Below are 17197 nucleotides of genomic sequence, written 5' to 3'. Positions count from 1 at the left end.
TGGCAAGTCGCGCACGAAGTTCGACAAACCGTGAGCAATACACTGCAGCTGGAGTACCCTCCTTCAGGAGCGAGCTGAGGTCAAGATAAATATGAACCGGAGCCTGGAGCCAAGGTGGAGTCAGGCTCTCACCCTCTCTGAAGGTGGTAGGGAGGGCAAAATCCAATTGTCGAAGCAGGCGACGAAAGCGGACTCCAGGGGGCAGCAGGGCAGACACATACAACCCATGCTGACGGTCGAGAGAATCGGCGAAGAAGGACTGATAAGAGGGGTGGTCGGGCATTGACAACAGCTGGCAGGCATACCGACAAAGCAGTACGTCGCGCCGGTAGGTCAATGGTAATTCGGCAGCTTCAGCATAAAGACTCTCGACGGGACTAGTGTAGAAGGCTCCGGTCGCAAGACGTAACCCCCTATGGTGGATGGAGTTGAGACGGCGTAAGAGGGATGGCCGAGCAGACGAATAGACGAGGCTCCCATAATCCAGCTTCGATCGGACTATGGACCTATACAAGCGAAGCAGGACAGTGCGATCCGCTCCCCAAGATGAACCACTAAGAACTCTGAGGACATTAAGGGAACGTGTACAACGGGCAGCCAAATAAGAGACGTGTAGAGACCAACAAAGTTTCCTGTCCAGTGTGAGCCCTAGAAACTTAGTTGTTTCCACGAATGGGAGAACAACAGGACCGAGATGTAAGGATGGTGGAAGGAACGCTTTTATCGCCAAAAGTTGATGCAAACCGTCTTCTCTTCAGAGAACCGGAAGCCATTTGCCACACTCCATGAGTATAGGCTGTCTAGACAACGCTGAAGGCAGTGCTCCAGGAGGCATGTTCTCTGGGCACTGCAGTAGATCGCAAAGTCATCAACAAAAAGAGAGCCTGAGACATTAGGTGGAATGCAATCCATAATAGGATTGATCACTATGACAGAAAGGGCTACGCTCAAGACGGAGCCCTGAGGCACTCCGTTCTCCTGGAGGAAGACGGCGGACAAGGCGGAACCCACACGTACCCTAAACTTTCGTTCCGTTAAAAAGGAATCAATAAAAAGGGGCAGGCGACCGCGTAGACCCCACCTGTGCATAGTGCAGAGGATACCTCCTCTCCAACAGGTATCATAAGCCTTCTCCAAATCGAAGAACACGGCTACCATTTGGTGCTTTCGCAAAAAGTCGTTCATGATGAATGTCAACAAGGTCACAAGGTGGTCAACAGCGGAGCGGCGGCGACGAAAGCCGCATTGAACATTGGTAAGTAGCCATCAAGATTCAAGAATCCAAACTAATCGAGCGTTAACCATGCGCTCCATCACCTTACAGACACAGCTTGTAAGAGAAATGGGGCAGTAACTAGAAGGAAGGTGTCTATCCTTCCCGGGTTTAGGTATAGGAACAACGACGGCGTCACGCCAATGCATGGGGACTTGACCTTCGGTCCAGACGCGGTTGTAGGTACGAAGAAGGAAGCTTTTGCCTGCCGGAGAAAGGTGTGCCAGCATCTGAACGTGAATGGCATCTGGCCCCGGAGCAGAGGACCGGGACAGTGCAAGTGCACATTCGAGTTCCCGCATAGTAAAGGGGGCATTATAATTTTCCAGATTCAGCGAGTGGAAGGAAGGTTGCCAAGCCTCTTCTGCCTCTTTCCTGGGAAGGAAGGCAGGGTGGTAATGGGCGGAGCTTGAAACCTCCGCAAAAAAGCAGCCGAAGGCGTTTGAGACATCCACAGGATCAACAAGGACCTCATTACCTGAAGTCAGGCCAGGTACCGAGGAGTGGGCCTTAATGCCCAACAGCCGGCGCAGGCCACCCCAGACGACAGAAGAGGGAGTAAAACTGTTAAAGGAGCTGGTGAAAGAGGCCCGACAAGCTTTTTTGCTGTCTTTGATGACTCTACGGCATTGCGCTCGGAGTCGTTTGTATCCAATACAATTCGCCAACGTAGGATGGCGGCGAAAGGTGCGTAAAGCACGTCGTCGAGCACATATAGCGTCTCTACAAGCCTCATTCCACTAGGGGACGGAGACGCGACGTGAAGCCAAGAGGTAGTACGAGGAATGGAACGTTCGGCAGCATTGATGATGACAGCTGTGAGGTATTCGACCTGACTGTCACAACTGAGAAAATCGTGGTCTGGAAAGGTCGCCAGGGAGGAGTAAAGTCCCCAGTCAGCTTTTGGTATGTTCCAGCTCGAAGGACGTGGGGATGGGGTGTGGTGTATGAGACGAACGACACAGGGGAAGTGGTCGCTCGAATAGGTGTCAGAAAGGACATACCACTCGAACCGACGGGCAAGAGTGGTAGGACAGATCGAGAGGTCCAAGTGGGAGTAGGTATGAGTGGAGTCCGAGAGGAAAGTTAGGGCGCCAGTACTGAGGCGGACAAGATTGAGATGGTTGAAGACATCTGCCAAGAGGGAGCCTCTCTGACAGGATGCAGGAGAGCCCCAAAGGGGATGATGGGCATTGAAGTCGCCAAACAATAAAAATGGCGGAGGAAGCTGAACAATCAGGTGCATCATGTCAGCCCGGCTAACTGCGGATGACGATGGAGTGTAGACGGTACAAACAGAAAAAGTAAAGCCAGAAAGAGTAATACGGACAGCTATTGCTTGGAGTGGGGTGGTCAATGGGATGGGATGGTAATAGACATCGTCCCGAACGAGCAACATGACCCCACCATGAGCTGGAATACCGTCCGCAGGGGTGAGGTCAGACCGCTCCGAGGTATAGTGGGTAAAAGCAATACGGTCAGTTGGGTGCAACTTGGTTTCCTGGAGACCAAGGACAAGCAGACAGTGCAGGCGGAGGAGCAGTTGTAATTCCTCCCGATTAGATCGAATACCTTTTATGTTCCAATGTAACAAAGCCATCGCTAGTCAGAAAAAAGGGGGGAACGAAACGTGTGAAGAGCTGGTCACCTCGACAGCCGCGGAGGGCCAGGTTTTGAGGGAACAACGCTACAACCGGCGGGAGGCGGATCCTGTTCCATCGAGTCGTCGCCAGCTGCGGCCGCTTTCCCGGGTTGCGTAGGAGGGGCAGCATCATTTGCCGATGAGAGGCCAGCTGAGCGCCTGGCAGCAGAGCGTCCCGGCGAAACTGAGGACGGCCAGGAGCAGTGACTCGCGGATGGAGCGTCAGACGAAACGCGCCGGGGTGGAGAGGGGGATAAAGATTTCTTCTTTGAGGCCTTCTTGGAAGTCCGATGAGGCACAGGGATGGTGGGCTGGACCCGAAGAAGGTCCTCACGTGTGGGGTCCATTTTGGAACGCCGGACCTCAGAAGCCGGGGTCCGGAACGTTTCCCCGATGGACGCCTGAGAAGAGGATCGCTTCTCAGGTGGCGGAGGGGGAGGATGAGGAGGAAGGGTGGCCCCTGGGGCAGAGGGGGCAGGGGCCGCGAGGGAGGAGGATTTGGAAGGGAGGGATTTGGGAGGCGGAGGCATAGACCCCGGATGGGGTGAGGAGGTGGAGGGGGGACAGGATAGGGGTGAGGATACTGTGGAAGGAGTGGACATGACTGAGGCAAACGAAGTTGTCAACGTCACGGGATGGAGGCGGTCATACTTCTTCCTGGCCTCAGAATAAGGGAGATGATCCAAAGTTTTTAATTCTTGAATCTTCTTCTCCTTCTGATATGCGGGGCAGTCTAAAGATCTAGGTGAGTGGATGCCAGGACAATTGACGCACCGAGGTGGTGGGGTGCATGTATGTTCCTCACGAAGAGGACGTCCACAATCGCCACAAAGGGGCTCAGCCTCACACCGTGACGACATGTGCCCAAAGCGCAAACACCGAAAGCAGCGCATAGGAGGCGGGATGTAAGGTCGCACGTCGCACCGGTAGCACGTCACCTTTACCTTCTCCAGGAGAATGTCCCCCTCGAAGGCGAGGATAAAGGCTCCGGTGTCGATGCGACGGTCTTTGGGGCCGCGCTGAACCCGCCGGACGAAATGCACGCCTCGGCACTCCAGGTTGGCCCTGAGCTCCTCATCAGATTGCAGCAGGAGGTCCCGATGAAAAATAACCCCCTGCATCCTATTTAGTGCCAGATGCGGGACAATGGACACTGGGATGCCCCCTAGCCTGGAGCGCCGCCGACTGTATGGCGGAGGCGGTCTTTATAAGAACGGACCCCGAACGCTTTTTACTGAGAGCCTCGATTTCCCCGAAGATGTCCTCGATGTGCTGGACAAAGAACATGGGCTTGGAGGTGGCGAACGTCCCCCCATTGGTCCGAGAACAGACTAAATAGCGGGGGAAGTACTTCGCCCCAAGCCGGCAGGCCTGTCCTTCCTCCCAGGGATTGGCCAAGGGGGAAAGAGCAGGGGAACCAGAACCAGAGACAGTACCTTTCTTTTTAAAAGACTCTGCTGCAGAGCGACCTGATACATGTTGACGTTTCATCTGCAAAACGTCCGCCCTGATACCACCCACTCCGACCAGGGGCTCTCCCCATGGGCGCCACCCAGCCTCAGCAAGGGCCACCTGGCAGGATGACCGTTGCCGGGAGTCCTGATGCTCCAAGGAGACGGGCATCTACTCCTTGGCCGACGTGGGGAGGGTGCAGCTTAGGTATCGGCAGTACGATCCCTGTGTTGTCAGGGGCTACAACCTAGAGGGTACATGACGACCCCACCACAACGGGCTGGCTACCATGCTGGATTTCGGGTGCCATGGAAAGTCCATCATGATCGTAGGTGCAGATGGGGACGCACTATGGGCGGAACGTGTGCAACCCATCAGGCGTTTAGGCCCAATTGGAGGTATAGTGGGTGTGGTTACAACGCCGTTACAATGCTGAGTGCCAAGGTCTTAGTGCACTGAGGACCAGTGATACACCACATAAGGCGTCCTTCCCCAAAAGGCTCGTACTTCTGTAGAATTTTGAAAAAAGGAGGTCAAACCCCAAGGGGGACCATCACATGGAATGCCGAAACGGTTGAAATTCCTTTTAGTCGCCTCTTACGACAGGCAGGAATACCTCGGGCCTATTCTTACCCCGGACCCGCAGGGGGTTATTCATATCTGGCTGGGAGTGGGGACAAATGTCCCTGGTGGGTGGGAAGCCATCAATCCCAAAGCAGATGTGGGGGAAGCATCAAGAGGGGAGCCCTAAACCATCAGGGGGCAGGCAGGGTAGAGCGATCCCAAGAGCCCACTGTAGTTGGTGTGACGGTTTGAAGTACTCTCACCAAAGGGGGCAATAAACTGTAGCATATGACACTGTTACACATGCTGGGTGCAGCTGCTTGCAGTACTTCTTGGCCTCTTGGTAACCAATTTGGTCCAGAGACATTTATTATTTTATTTTCTTCTCCCTCTGGAAAAAAGGGCAATCTGGTGAGCAGGAAAAATGGTGCTTTTCAGTTTACACAGATGGGGGAGGGGCACAGGGAGTGCTTGCATGCAGCACTTCTCCACTATCTACAGATGGGGCTATCATTGGAACAACTTGGAGCACTTTAAGCACTGCATGAGGAGGAGGAGGGGACACACACAGTTTCACATCGCATCAGAATACCATTGCTGAACTTTTCAAGCAATCAATCACGCGCAAAGACAAAGGCACTGGTGGTGAGTCTGTTGTCCATTGGCTCCCTATGTACACAACTGACAAAGTGTACACTGTGTCACTCCAAGTGTGTGTGTAGCTCATCAGACTGTCAGAGCAGGTCTCTGTGGAAAATGATTGCGAAGTCACCAGTATATCACCCAGCTTGTTACAAGCAAGTAGTGCCTGTGACTTGGCAGGGGAAGGCATTTTGATTAAAACAGACCCACTCTTCAATTTGGAGATTGCTGCAATTTCCCCAAACTTGTTCTCTATAGTTTTTACAAAGACTAAAGGCTTTGTGGTCAAGAAGGTACCCTCAATCTGTGCTTGTGCATACTAAATATTGCTGGGGTATTTCTGCTTATTGCTTAGCCCTACTTGTCGCTTAGCCCTACATTCCTCCCGTGGCATATCCAGGGAAGCAAACATTTTTGGGATGTATCTATCTGCAATGTAAGAGGACTATCCTTTCAGAGAGACAGCTGGGGCCATATGGCCACCAGTAGGATGTAACTTCATCAGCTTTATTAGTTGCCCATCCCCCATGGTGTCACCTAGCCAGTAATCCATAGCTCAGAGTCCCCACGCCCCAGTCAGTGGGCATTTACTCTGTGGCATATATGGGGAGTTTTCAACTAGAGCACCACCAGTGCAGTCCCTGTGTTACCAGGGGGCTACCTACCACCATGCAGGTACTTTATGTCCCCTCCCCACGAAAGGGTGGCAACCATGCTGGGTTTAGGGTCTCTTACCTTATTAAAGGGAAGGGTGCAAAGATGGAGCACACACCCCAGTGGGCAGCCTTCTCTGCACAATCCACACTTCTGGAGAGTTTTGAAAATTGGTGGCAAGTCAAATCCAACAATGAGAATAGTGTGTTCATTTAATGAAGAGTTTGAGATAATGCCCAGAGTGAAAACTAGCCCCAATTATAAACCAGGTTAAAGCAAGGTCTGCTCCAAGAAAACCATCCGATGGGGAGGCAGGGGGAGGGGGGGGGGGGGGGAAGGGATAGTGGATGTATGAGCTTGCAGCACAGAAAGAAAGTAATGCTGCAAAGGCTGGGGTTCTGTGGTAGCAATGCACATACTCTCAGAAAAGGTTGAGCCCCCTGCTGGGAGCAACTCATGAAAATACTGGTATGCATACATTATGATAGCATTTCCCATGCACAAGGCACCCTTTATCTACCTGTTGCCAAAGCTGATGCATCATGTTTAATATAAAGTTGATGGCTAGTACAAGCCCTGACAACATTATTGTCAAATGATACTAACTATGCAATTTTTCATAGTGACAGGCACATACCAACCACAGCTATCTCTTAACTGTTAACGACTTTATATCTGAGCTTGTTCTGACTCGTTTTCATGAAAAACTTGCTCAATAGCTATCTTTGTTAGATATTCTTAAGTTAACACATTTTCTTGCAGAGAAAAGAGTACACTGATTACTTACTTCAAGAGGATAGAAAGGTGCCTGCAGAGACACACAGATGGCACTAGTAAAGTGGACACACCCTATTGAAATCAGGGTGTACCACTGCCTCCTTGTGAAGCTCTCCCCCTGGGGCATGGTGATGTGTTATAGTTTTTCAGCTGAAATGAGAAGTATTTGCATTAGTGTTCATTTATGGTAGAACAGTTATTCATTAAATGCAAGTGCAGACTGGTGCAGAAACATTAACAAAATACATCAATGTAAAAAGTCCAGTAACAAGAGCCTTAAAAATGCCTTCAAGTTCGCTGCCAGCTACAGTGATGACTAATAACTTGGAACATTGACTGAAAGACATTTCTGTTTTATGTGATACTGCCTGTCGGACATATTACCCCAGTTCAGCACTAACTGATATTGGAGCTGGCAAGGATGACACCACAGATTACATACTCATGTAATGCTTACATACTAAACACAAAGTTCTTGTGTTAAAATGTAAAACACACATAAACAGTGACAATTTTAAATTATTTACAGAAGTATGTTTTGTGAGTTGTGTAATAAATGCAGAATTTTTATACAATAATCATGGTGAGAAACTGTTCATAATTTATAGATTCTTTGTGAGCCAGCAATTTTCTGACTGATTTGAAATGGACAGCCATGAATTCCTCTCCTGTGCCAGCCTTTATGTTCCTGAGTGGGTATGAGATGATCAATGATGGATGAGCACAAATTTTTTGGGACTCCATGGTGATTACTGAACAGAGAAGCTAGAACAATTTTTTGTGGCGAAAATACAAAGGATCTGGAATCTTTCAGCCTCACACTTTACCAAATTTCGTCATTTAAGTATGTATCTTTAACTTCTTGCACTGCAAGAAAGTGCATTTTCTGCATTATGGAACGTCCCTGGAGACAAATACAAGGGCCTAAATGAGGAGAATTTAGATTATTATTTATTTGTTATGTGGCCTTTGGTGCCAGATCTGAAGAGATGCTCGGTTCGTCTTTGATGCCTCTCCGTTTAAGCAGAAGGGTTGCATTTTTTAAGGGAACTACAATCTGTTAGGAAAGAAATTCGGAATGAATTGGTTGTGGCCTATAAGGGTCTAACTCTGGCATTTACCTTAACTGAAAATGGGAAACCACGTAAAACGATTTTCTAGGTTGCCGGCAGATAGATTCAAATCCCAGGATTGTTAGATCAGCACCTCAACATGCGGCGCTACGCCATGTCAGTGGAGAATTTGGAAAACTGGTTGTTCACTATTTTAAAATAAAATGCGTCACCGGGAAAGACTGAATTCTGACATTGCACCTTTTAACTGTGCATAGTTAGTCATTAGCTAGAGCATGAATACTTTTATATTTTAGGGTTTGGTTGTGCATGGAATTGCTGGCTTCAGTTATTATACTATATGTGTTTACAAGAGCGTAAATAGATTTTGGACGAAAGGGAAAGGAAGGGATGCAGGGCGCAGTAGGCTAGAACGAATTCAAGCAGCCTGCTCAAAAAACATCTTTTAGAAACGAACAAAGTATGGAATGTTTTGTCAGCCACATAGCGCTTCCGTTGTCCAAAACCCCGTGTCGGAGCAGTTTTTCGTAACGGAGTACCTCCAAGGTGATCAGATTGGGCAGTATTTTGCCGTTTGGGCTAATAATGATAGAATATTGAGCAAATTCTTCCAAGAAATGCAACATTCGCCGTTTGGGCGGTATTTTTGTTGATCAATGTGATTTTCGGTCGACACAAAAATCCAGTTGTACTGGTATGCATTGATTTCAATTTAATGTTATTTGTAATGATATTTACCCCTCAGTTGCTGTGTGAAATACTGAAATATTGCAACGCGAAGTTCTACCAGCCTCCAATCAACGACTCGTACTAACATTCAGCTGCTATAACTAGGTATTTAGGCTATTTAGTAGTGCGAACATATTTTTACAGTAATGCTAACGAATCAAAATCTTTTTACCTCTTCTTTCTTGTTACAAATTTATCTGTAATTAGGAACTATCACAACAGTACCAGGCCAATAAACGGTAGCACAACAAATTCAGCCGCAAGTTAGAACTGAACTGATTATCAAAACTACTGAGCTTAAGCGCGGCCAACATTGGATCTTGGCTAAAACAGTGATGGGCGATGGCAGATAGTGCTATGGATTATAGATTTAGACTTGCTGTCCATCGATAGCTCGTATCCCTTTATCGTATGACTGAAAATCCAAATACATTTTAATTTCAAACTAAGTTGTATGTGATTTCATTTAGGTGATAGAGGGAGGTCCGGACCCGTTGAGAGCCCCCGTCCCCTTTGGCTACGTGTAACGTTACTAAATATACTCGCAAAATATTTCACTCCAACAATAAAGTGGAAATAACGGGACAACCGTGGAAAGTAGGGGGTTTAGCAAGGGCAAGCTAAATATGTGACAATAAGAATGTCACCATTCCAAAAACAACAGAACCGAGAACAAAATCCTTGAGAAAAAGCAGAACAAAAAATACAAAAACACACATTCGGAATCTAATAGGGCCTATTTAATTCACACACCCAATCACACACTGCCACCCCTAAAAAACAATAACCTGTGTCACAATTCTCAGTCTCTATAGCTCGTACGAAAAATCCCAACAATCATGAAAATCAGAAGCAGTAAGTTCACTTGACCTGTACAGACCAAATAAAGCCCACGATACCAAGAATCCACAACTAGGAGTACTAGATGTTAGGGATTATTAATTACTGGTATTCCGCAATCAGTCACAAATTTGTAATAAAGAAGTACATAAAAACGTTCGTAAATGTACCAAAGATGTGCAGTCCCAAAGAGACTGCAGCTTGTGTTCCTGACAATTGATTGAACTGATCAGCTCGCCACTGACTTAGTTCTGTTCCGAGTGGTATCAGCTGCATAGCAGATTTGGATCAATTTTAGTGTCCGATACCACCCGTCGGCTTTGACCAATGACGTAATGTGTGATATTTTGTTTGTGTCGCAGATTGCTGTCGATGAACATTAAATGATTTCTATGGATTTCCTCGTTACGCGCGTATATTAAAAATTCGATGTAGATTGTTTTGTTTTGGTATCGTAATTTGTTTTCAGGATCTTTTGTTAATGAAAGTAGTCGTGATTTATAACGTCTTGTGCGAGTGCTACTTTCCTCTCTGGAGGGAGGTTTCTCTGTCCTTTTAATGTTTTCTGGTAACTATGGTGGGCCGACGAGTATTATTGTGTCTTTGCCGGAGGGTTTGTGAGATTGACCCGAGATCTCAATTTTTTATTATTATTGTAAAATTCTGCGTCTGATTGAGGGCAGGTGTAGGGAACAACTGATTTGGGTGGTATCTCATTCGTGCCTGACAGTGTGTGTTTCTTTTTTTTCATTTGTTATTCTGGATTTTCCTTCTTTCGTTACAGTTTCACCTTCTAACATTATTATTTCTTGTTATGTCCTTATTTCGTTCTTGTCAGCCTCCATCTTTGACTCCTTTGGAAGTTCATATGCGGTAAGTTTCTTTTAATGCAGACACTTTAATGTTTTCCTTGCCGATGTTTCTGCTACACTTCTCTTATTTTTACTGTCACTCCTGGTGTATCGATTTTACTGAGTGTTATTTGGAGCTACTGCAGCTGGTGTGACTTCCGTGTTGTATAGTTATCGGTTGCAAGGTTTCTTCATTTTTGCGTTTCGTTTCTTTGCGTGTGCAGTAGTATGTGTAAAGATTTTCATTTTTTGAAAGTTTGATCGTATTCTGTAGTTCACTAACAAGATCATTTTCCAGTACGTTTCTGATATAAGATTTTTCCGCAACAAACAGTAATATTGGAATCGGTAACTAGAAATAACCTCTTACATACGTTGCTTCTAGTTATCTATTCCAGCTGTTCGACAGTTCATTATTTACATCGTTTTTGCAGTACATGTGCTAAATATAATATATGCACTCGTAATTGCTCTTGTGTTCTCATCTATTTCAATCATCTTCAACTCGTTTAACTGTAATTAGCGCGTAAATAATAGTCGCGTTAAATGTATTATTTTATGGCATGCTACATTCGTTTGTTTACGAGTATGATCCGTTCCATTGCATTATCTTTGCCTTACACATGACGTCATTAGTCAAAGCCGACGGGTGGTATCTGACACTAGAATTTAACCTAAGATATGAAGAAATCCTGTGGTTCCGAAGTGAAACAGATAAGAACCACTTTTCAGCTTTGTTGTTTTAGTTCTGGTACTCTGTTGCCTACGTTATACACAGAATACATGAGCAATAGCCTTTAATTCTTGATTGCATATTGAAAGGCTAGGTGACTGCCACATGTTTTGCAAACGTGACGTGTGCTACCATCTGTTGACTTCGCTTGGTCTCATTGTGTGTGTACGGATGGGCACGCATATGACGTCCCCAAAGAGTGCATGCGTTCTCCTGAGATGGGTTGGCTGGTTCATTGGGGGGACGGGACCCGATAGTGAGATCGGTCCCTTCAGATTAGGTGAGGAAGGGGGAAGGAAGTTTGCCCCGCTCTTTCGAAGGAACCATCCGGCATTTGCCTGTAGTGATTTATGGAAATAATGGAAACCCTAAATGAGGATGACTGGACGCGTGTTTGAAACACCGTCCTCCAGAACATGAGTCCAATGTGCTAACCACTACACCAACTCGCTTGATCTAGGTCACAACTGCAAATTTGTACCTCGTGATTGCGTTGTGGAGTCAGGAAGATAGATTTTGTTTCTGAATGAAGTACGAAAATAGGACAGAAAGCTCAGGTAAAGTGAAGGGCTATTCAGTGAGGCCAGGCAACGAATTGAAAATGGAGAAAGCAAACATAGGTTGCCGCTGCTCTTGGTACGAAGGAGTCTTCAAGGAAAAGAGTGAAAGCTGTAAGTAGAGAACAGATTTTGGCGTTTCCAGAGGACTGGATCTAGCGCATTAAATGTGGTAGGATGGTGGCACAAACAGTGTCATTTGAGGGTGATACTGTGTTCACTTGTGACATCTGCTAAATGCGTACTCTTTGGGTATGTTTTGCGAGTTCTTAAGCGCAGGTGAACGAAAGAGTACGTATTTCCGTTTTTTTTATTTTTTAAAAATCGATAGAATTATTACCTCTCTGCTGCTGTAGTTTTTAAACGCGTAGATTTTGTGTTAATAAACAGAAACCTTAGCAAATTGTACATTTCACAGAAACGAAACGTTACTTCTATCGTTTACGTAAAAAGAAATGGAATGACAGGTGTCGAAAAGAAAGTGGAAAACATCATTCATCCCATCATCCTGGGTGTTGCCTTCACGCTTTTTTGAGATGAGGAATTACCTTTCTTGGGCAATGGGAGTGTGGAACTATCTTATATTTTATAGCGGTAGCGTCCGTGGGATGGGTACTGTGCTTTTTACCGTCGATTAATTAAAGATTTTGTATCGCGAAAAAATGTGAAATATTGTTAACTTTTCAGTCGTCTCCCAGTTCTAAGTGTTGCACATCGCTTCTATTTCTCAACATGTAATCAGCGTACTAATAGCGTCATGATCAAGAGAGGTGGTCCAGCTAGGGGCAATTCTTTGTAATTTTGAGTTCCACAGTAGTTACTCATTTTATAACATTTTCAAGAAAGCGATCCTATTAACTGTTTTTAGCAAGAAGCAGTCCAGATAATTGCAGTTCATACTACACATTGGCTCCGTTCACTTGCTCCTCACTTTATCCGCAGTCTTGGTCTGACTAACTTAAACACGTGGCATAAGAATTGGTGGTGTATTGCTAAGACAATGATGTCCATGTTACCGGGTATCTTGACTTGCCCCCACCTGGTCTACAAGATAGTTTCTCGCTGTCGTTGTCGGACATCATTGTACTGCAGAAGGGAACCAACCCTAATATGGAAATAGTTTTAAGAATTGACGTGGGAGTGAAGTGAGGTGCTCATTTGGAAGAGCACTTATCTGCGAATGGCAAAGGTGCCGAGTTCGAGCCTCGGTCCGGCTCACTGTTTTAATCTGCCAGGAAGTCTCATTTATCTCCTGCTGACTGCAGGAGAAGCATCAATGACCAGTTGCTGACAGACTGAGCCCAACATGAAAGCAGGCGAGAGCCAAACGGGTTGGCGAGAGGGAAGCTCTGTTCCGTCGACAACGTTCTGCACACATTGCTTTGCCTGCCTTTGAAAGTGCCTTCAGTCTTGTGCGCTGCTACATGGCTTTGTAGGTGTCCGTAGTCACTGCATGGAGCTGTTACTGTATTGTTACTCTCAAGGGAAAAATGATTTTGTTTTCTTACTGATAATAACCAAGATATTTACGGTTGTTCCTTAACTGCGCACTCTTAGGTATGGTCCCCCAACCACGTTCACACACTAGTCCTTGGATCGAGCATCACAGACTTTGCTGAGCATAAATCTTGTGCACTGCTGACACACTACCGCCAAGAAGCCATATAACTGCATAAATTGTAAACGCCATATTGTCGCCGGTAACTGCAGCCAACGAACGACTAATAAACTTCGACGTAAGATCCATACGTAGAACCAAACGAAACGCAAAAAAATAACATTCAAAGAATTAAAATACGACACACGAACCATTTTAAACTCTAAAACTTATCAGCAGCTAATAACTAGTAACATTATAATAACGCACTCTCTAGGCAACAGAAAAGGAAACTAAAACATCGAGTAACACACGACACTAAGTCCAACGCCGCACTAATACGACTCACGAACAATAGAAACATCCTATATGGGAGAGCGCCACCGCTTATTCAGAAGCGGCGTCCACACCGCACAAGGCGTTTCGTCCAGCATCACAGTACAGTGCAGAGCATTACAAAATGGAGAGGGTTCGTAGGAGCGCAGCAATGTTCCAGTGCGCAAGCGCGCGTCAGTAACTATGGGAAACTAGATACACCGTCCACAGCCACACACGAAGCAACCACTTCCTTTGAACTAATTCGTTATCGCGCAGAGCGGCGAAGTTTGATGTCCACGTCGGACACGTAATGCCGAGCCAAACCTCTCTTGCTGGCTTGCCGCTGCGCGGCTAAACATGCCCTCTGCAAACAATTCATTTCAAACACTCCGCGCCTCAGTGACGTCACAGTTGCTTGGGTCAAAGCAGACGAGCTGAGTCTGACCCTCCTGTTGACACCAGCCGCATGACGCGACAGCCAACTGTCATTTATAAGGCTCAAATTCAAGGGGAGAGAGCTCTATGCAATTAAATCACACACACACACACACACACACACACACACACAGTGAATGGTTCGTGTTATGAAACAGAACGGTAGTCGCGCTCGTAATGGGCTGTCAGTGAATGAATACGGGAAAATTGTCGCGGGAGTCCGTATTCTAGTTTTGCGAAATACGAGTATTAGAGGACAATATCTTTCATTTATACTTCATGGGTGGGCCTCTCAGATCGGTGTGTACTTCGAAACATTTTTGTGCCCTTATGCCTGTGCCCACATCTGTACTGTGCAAACCAACGTGAGGTGCGTGGCAGAGGGTACGTCCCACAGTACCAGTTATTAGGGTTTCTTCCTGTTTCATTCACGTACAGAGCGGTGGGAAGAATGATTGATTGAATGCCTCCGAGTTCAATAATTATTCTAATCTTATCCGCATGATTCGTACGTGAGCGATAAGTAAGGGGTCACCATTTAAAGCCGGTTCTTGAAACTTTGTTAACAGACCTTCTCGGAATAGTTAACGTCTGTCTTCAAGAGTCTGCAGTTCACTTCCTTTACTATCTCTTTGACTCTCCCACGGGTTAAACAAACCGTTGGGCATTCGTGCTGCATTTCTCTGTATGTGGTCAATATCCCCCGTTAGTCCTACCTGGTATAGGTCATACACACTTGAGCAATATTCTTGGATGGATCGTACAAGTGATTTGTAGGCAATTTCCTTTGTAGACCGACTGCATTTCCCCCGTATTCTACCAATAAACCAAAGTCTACCACCTGCTTTACCCTGTACTGAGCCTATGTGATGATTCATTTCATATCCTTATAGTGTGTTAAACTCAAGTATTTGTATGAGCTGGCCGATTCCAGTAGGAACTCATTGATATTACACGATATTGCAGTGCCTGTGTTATTCTGATGATGCACAGATCATATACTTATGGTTGACGACATATGATAGTCGTGAGTTGTGCATGGAGATTCAAATGGAAATCGGGGTTAGTGTCCCGGTGCGGCACAAATTTTCATTGTCACTCCATTCTACAGCTGTTGTAGTCGCGAATTCATCCGATGTGGATTGACATAGTCATAGGATACGTTTTTCTCGTTTTGTTAAGTGCACAATTTTACATTTCTGAACATTTAAAACAAGTTGCTAATTTCTGCACCACTTTGAAATCTTATCAAGATCTAAATGAATATTTATGCAGCTTCTTTTAGACAGCACTTTATTATAGATAACGGCATCATCTGCAAAAATCCTGATCGTAATTTCTGCTTTGGCCATTATCAAGTGGAAATGGCACGAAGGAAACCATTCAAAGCAGAATTACATACTGATGCAGTGTTGCCAAATAATTTTCGATCATGTCCTTACACGACATGTGAAGTTCCTACGTTCACCTTGAGTCCCGACGCACGTGAAAAAATATTCTAGGCTGACGACAAAAAGGCTAATCACGTATTGAGTACTGTCATTTCCTCTTTATTAATTTTGTGCACCGAACGGTCAAAGGTTTCAAACAAAATATTTGAGCAGCTTTGGTGTCTTCTTCGAGCTTGGCTGCGGTGCTGATTATTCCATTGTGAGACACTACTCTCGTGCAAATTGTATTTGTGTATGTTGGATGTTCGCCTCATCCAGAGCACCACGCGTTGATTTGTCTTCTATCCATGATTGTGGTCAGGGTTTCCTCAGCAGTGGCCATTTTCTTCTAGTCGTTGTGTTGTACTGCAACAACTGTAATTTAGGCCCTTTGTTACAAATAAGTGCCGCATTTTAAGATAGTCTCGTAATGCGCATTCCCGAATCTGCGTTAGTTCCATGGGAAATTTGTACATTAGGAGACAACTGCTCATCGGCACGAGGAGCGCTAAGAAACAAACCGCCAAATTTTCCGCCCTCACGTACCCTCTCTAGACAGTGACTTTTCTTCTGCACCTCGTTTCGTCCTGGAGGTAGGCGCTTGTAGTCCAACTTTCCATAACAATGGGGACAAACATACAATGTTTAAAATTTACACAGTTCGGCAGCTTTTTCCTTTCTTAATTTCTTATTTTGTAATTTTTATTTCTTGGACAAAAGTACCTATGCTTTCACACATGGATCAGAAATCCGTCCCTACGTCTCTACTTTTTCGATAAAGAGTCAAAAGTCCGTACCGGTTGCCAACTATGTACTGATTCCGTAACAAGAAATAATAAAGCGGAGTGCCAATTCTGTTGAACATTGATGAAATACAGAAAAAGGATGCTAAAAAGTAGAATAAAAGCAATATACAGTCACTGTATTTAAATATTACAGTTAACACACTAATTACAAGCTGGAACAAAAATGTCCACAGAACGCTCGGCTTCAAACGAAATTAAAACAAATATGGAATCCTTTTCTGCGCCGAATATTGTTAGGACAGGGGTAGGAAATTAAAAAATTATCTAAACTTATTATCATCGCCACAGGCGAAATCAAGTCACGTGAGATGCGGAAGCAGGAAGCGAGCCGTTACGCAGTAAGTGGGTCAGGCCCTGGACACGTTACGACACCGTTTACCGAGCGAGAATACGCTTTCAGCAGGGAGACTGCGACAGAAAACCAAAGGAAGCCTGAGGAGCATATTTGTTAGCTCTTAAGGCTTGCTACAAGGAACTCTCTCTTACACAAAAGCAGATGGCGAGGAACTAACACAGCAGGTAACAGCCTTTTCGGTGAATATAGCAGAACAAGAACACAGGAGGTCATTACGAGCCAAGCCTTGCATCGTAGTTAAATACTCCGTTTCAACTCTCATTGTGAGCTGATCATTGGGATCAATGACCTGCACAGTAGCAGCACTATCCCATGACTACGATACGGTTGTGAAATTATGTCTTAAATTCTCTAGCACAGTCTATGAACTAACCGAAGTTGTACTCGAGATGACGGTCTTCACTCGCTTACGCTCCTGCTGCTAGGTGCCTGCTGAAATTCAACAGCTAGGACCTTCACTGTTCTTGAG

General features: G+C 45.7%; 1 protein-coding gene across 1 annotated transcript in view; it reads right to left on the bottom strand.

Moving 5' to 3' along the window:
• Positions 1 to 17197, bottom strand: part of LOC124777359 (MFS-type transporter SLC18B1-like) — a 132607-nt gene that overhangs the window by 37660 nt on the left and 77750 nt on the right. The window contains exon 2 of the mRNA XM_047252733.1: positions 7015 to 7154. Within this exon, the coding sequence (XP_047108689.1) occupies positions 7015 to 7131 (117 nt within the window). The 5' untranslated portion in view covers positions 7132 to 7154. The remainder of the gene's footprint in view (positions 1 to 7014; positions 7155 to 17197) is intronic.

This window comes from Schistocerca piceifrons, chromosome 2 (assembly GCF_021461385.2).
Source record: "Schistocerca piceifrons isolate TAMUIC-IGC-003096 chromosome 2, iqSchPice1.1, whole genome shotgun sequence".
NCBI classification, from domain to species: Eukaryota; Metazoa; Arthropoda; class Insecta; order Orthoptera; family Acrididae; genus Schistocerca; species Schistocerca piceifrons.
The sequence above is the reverse complement of the archived record's forward strand: the minus strand, read 5'-3'. Positions and strand labels throughout refer to the sequence as shown.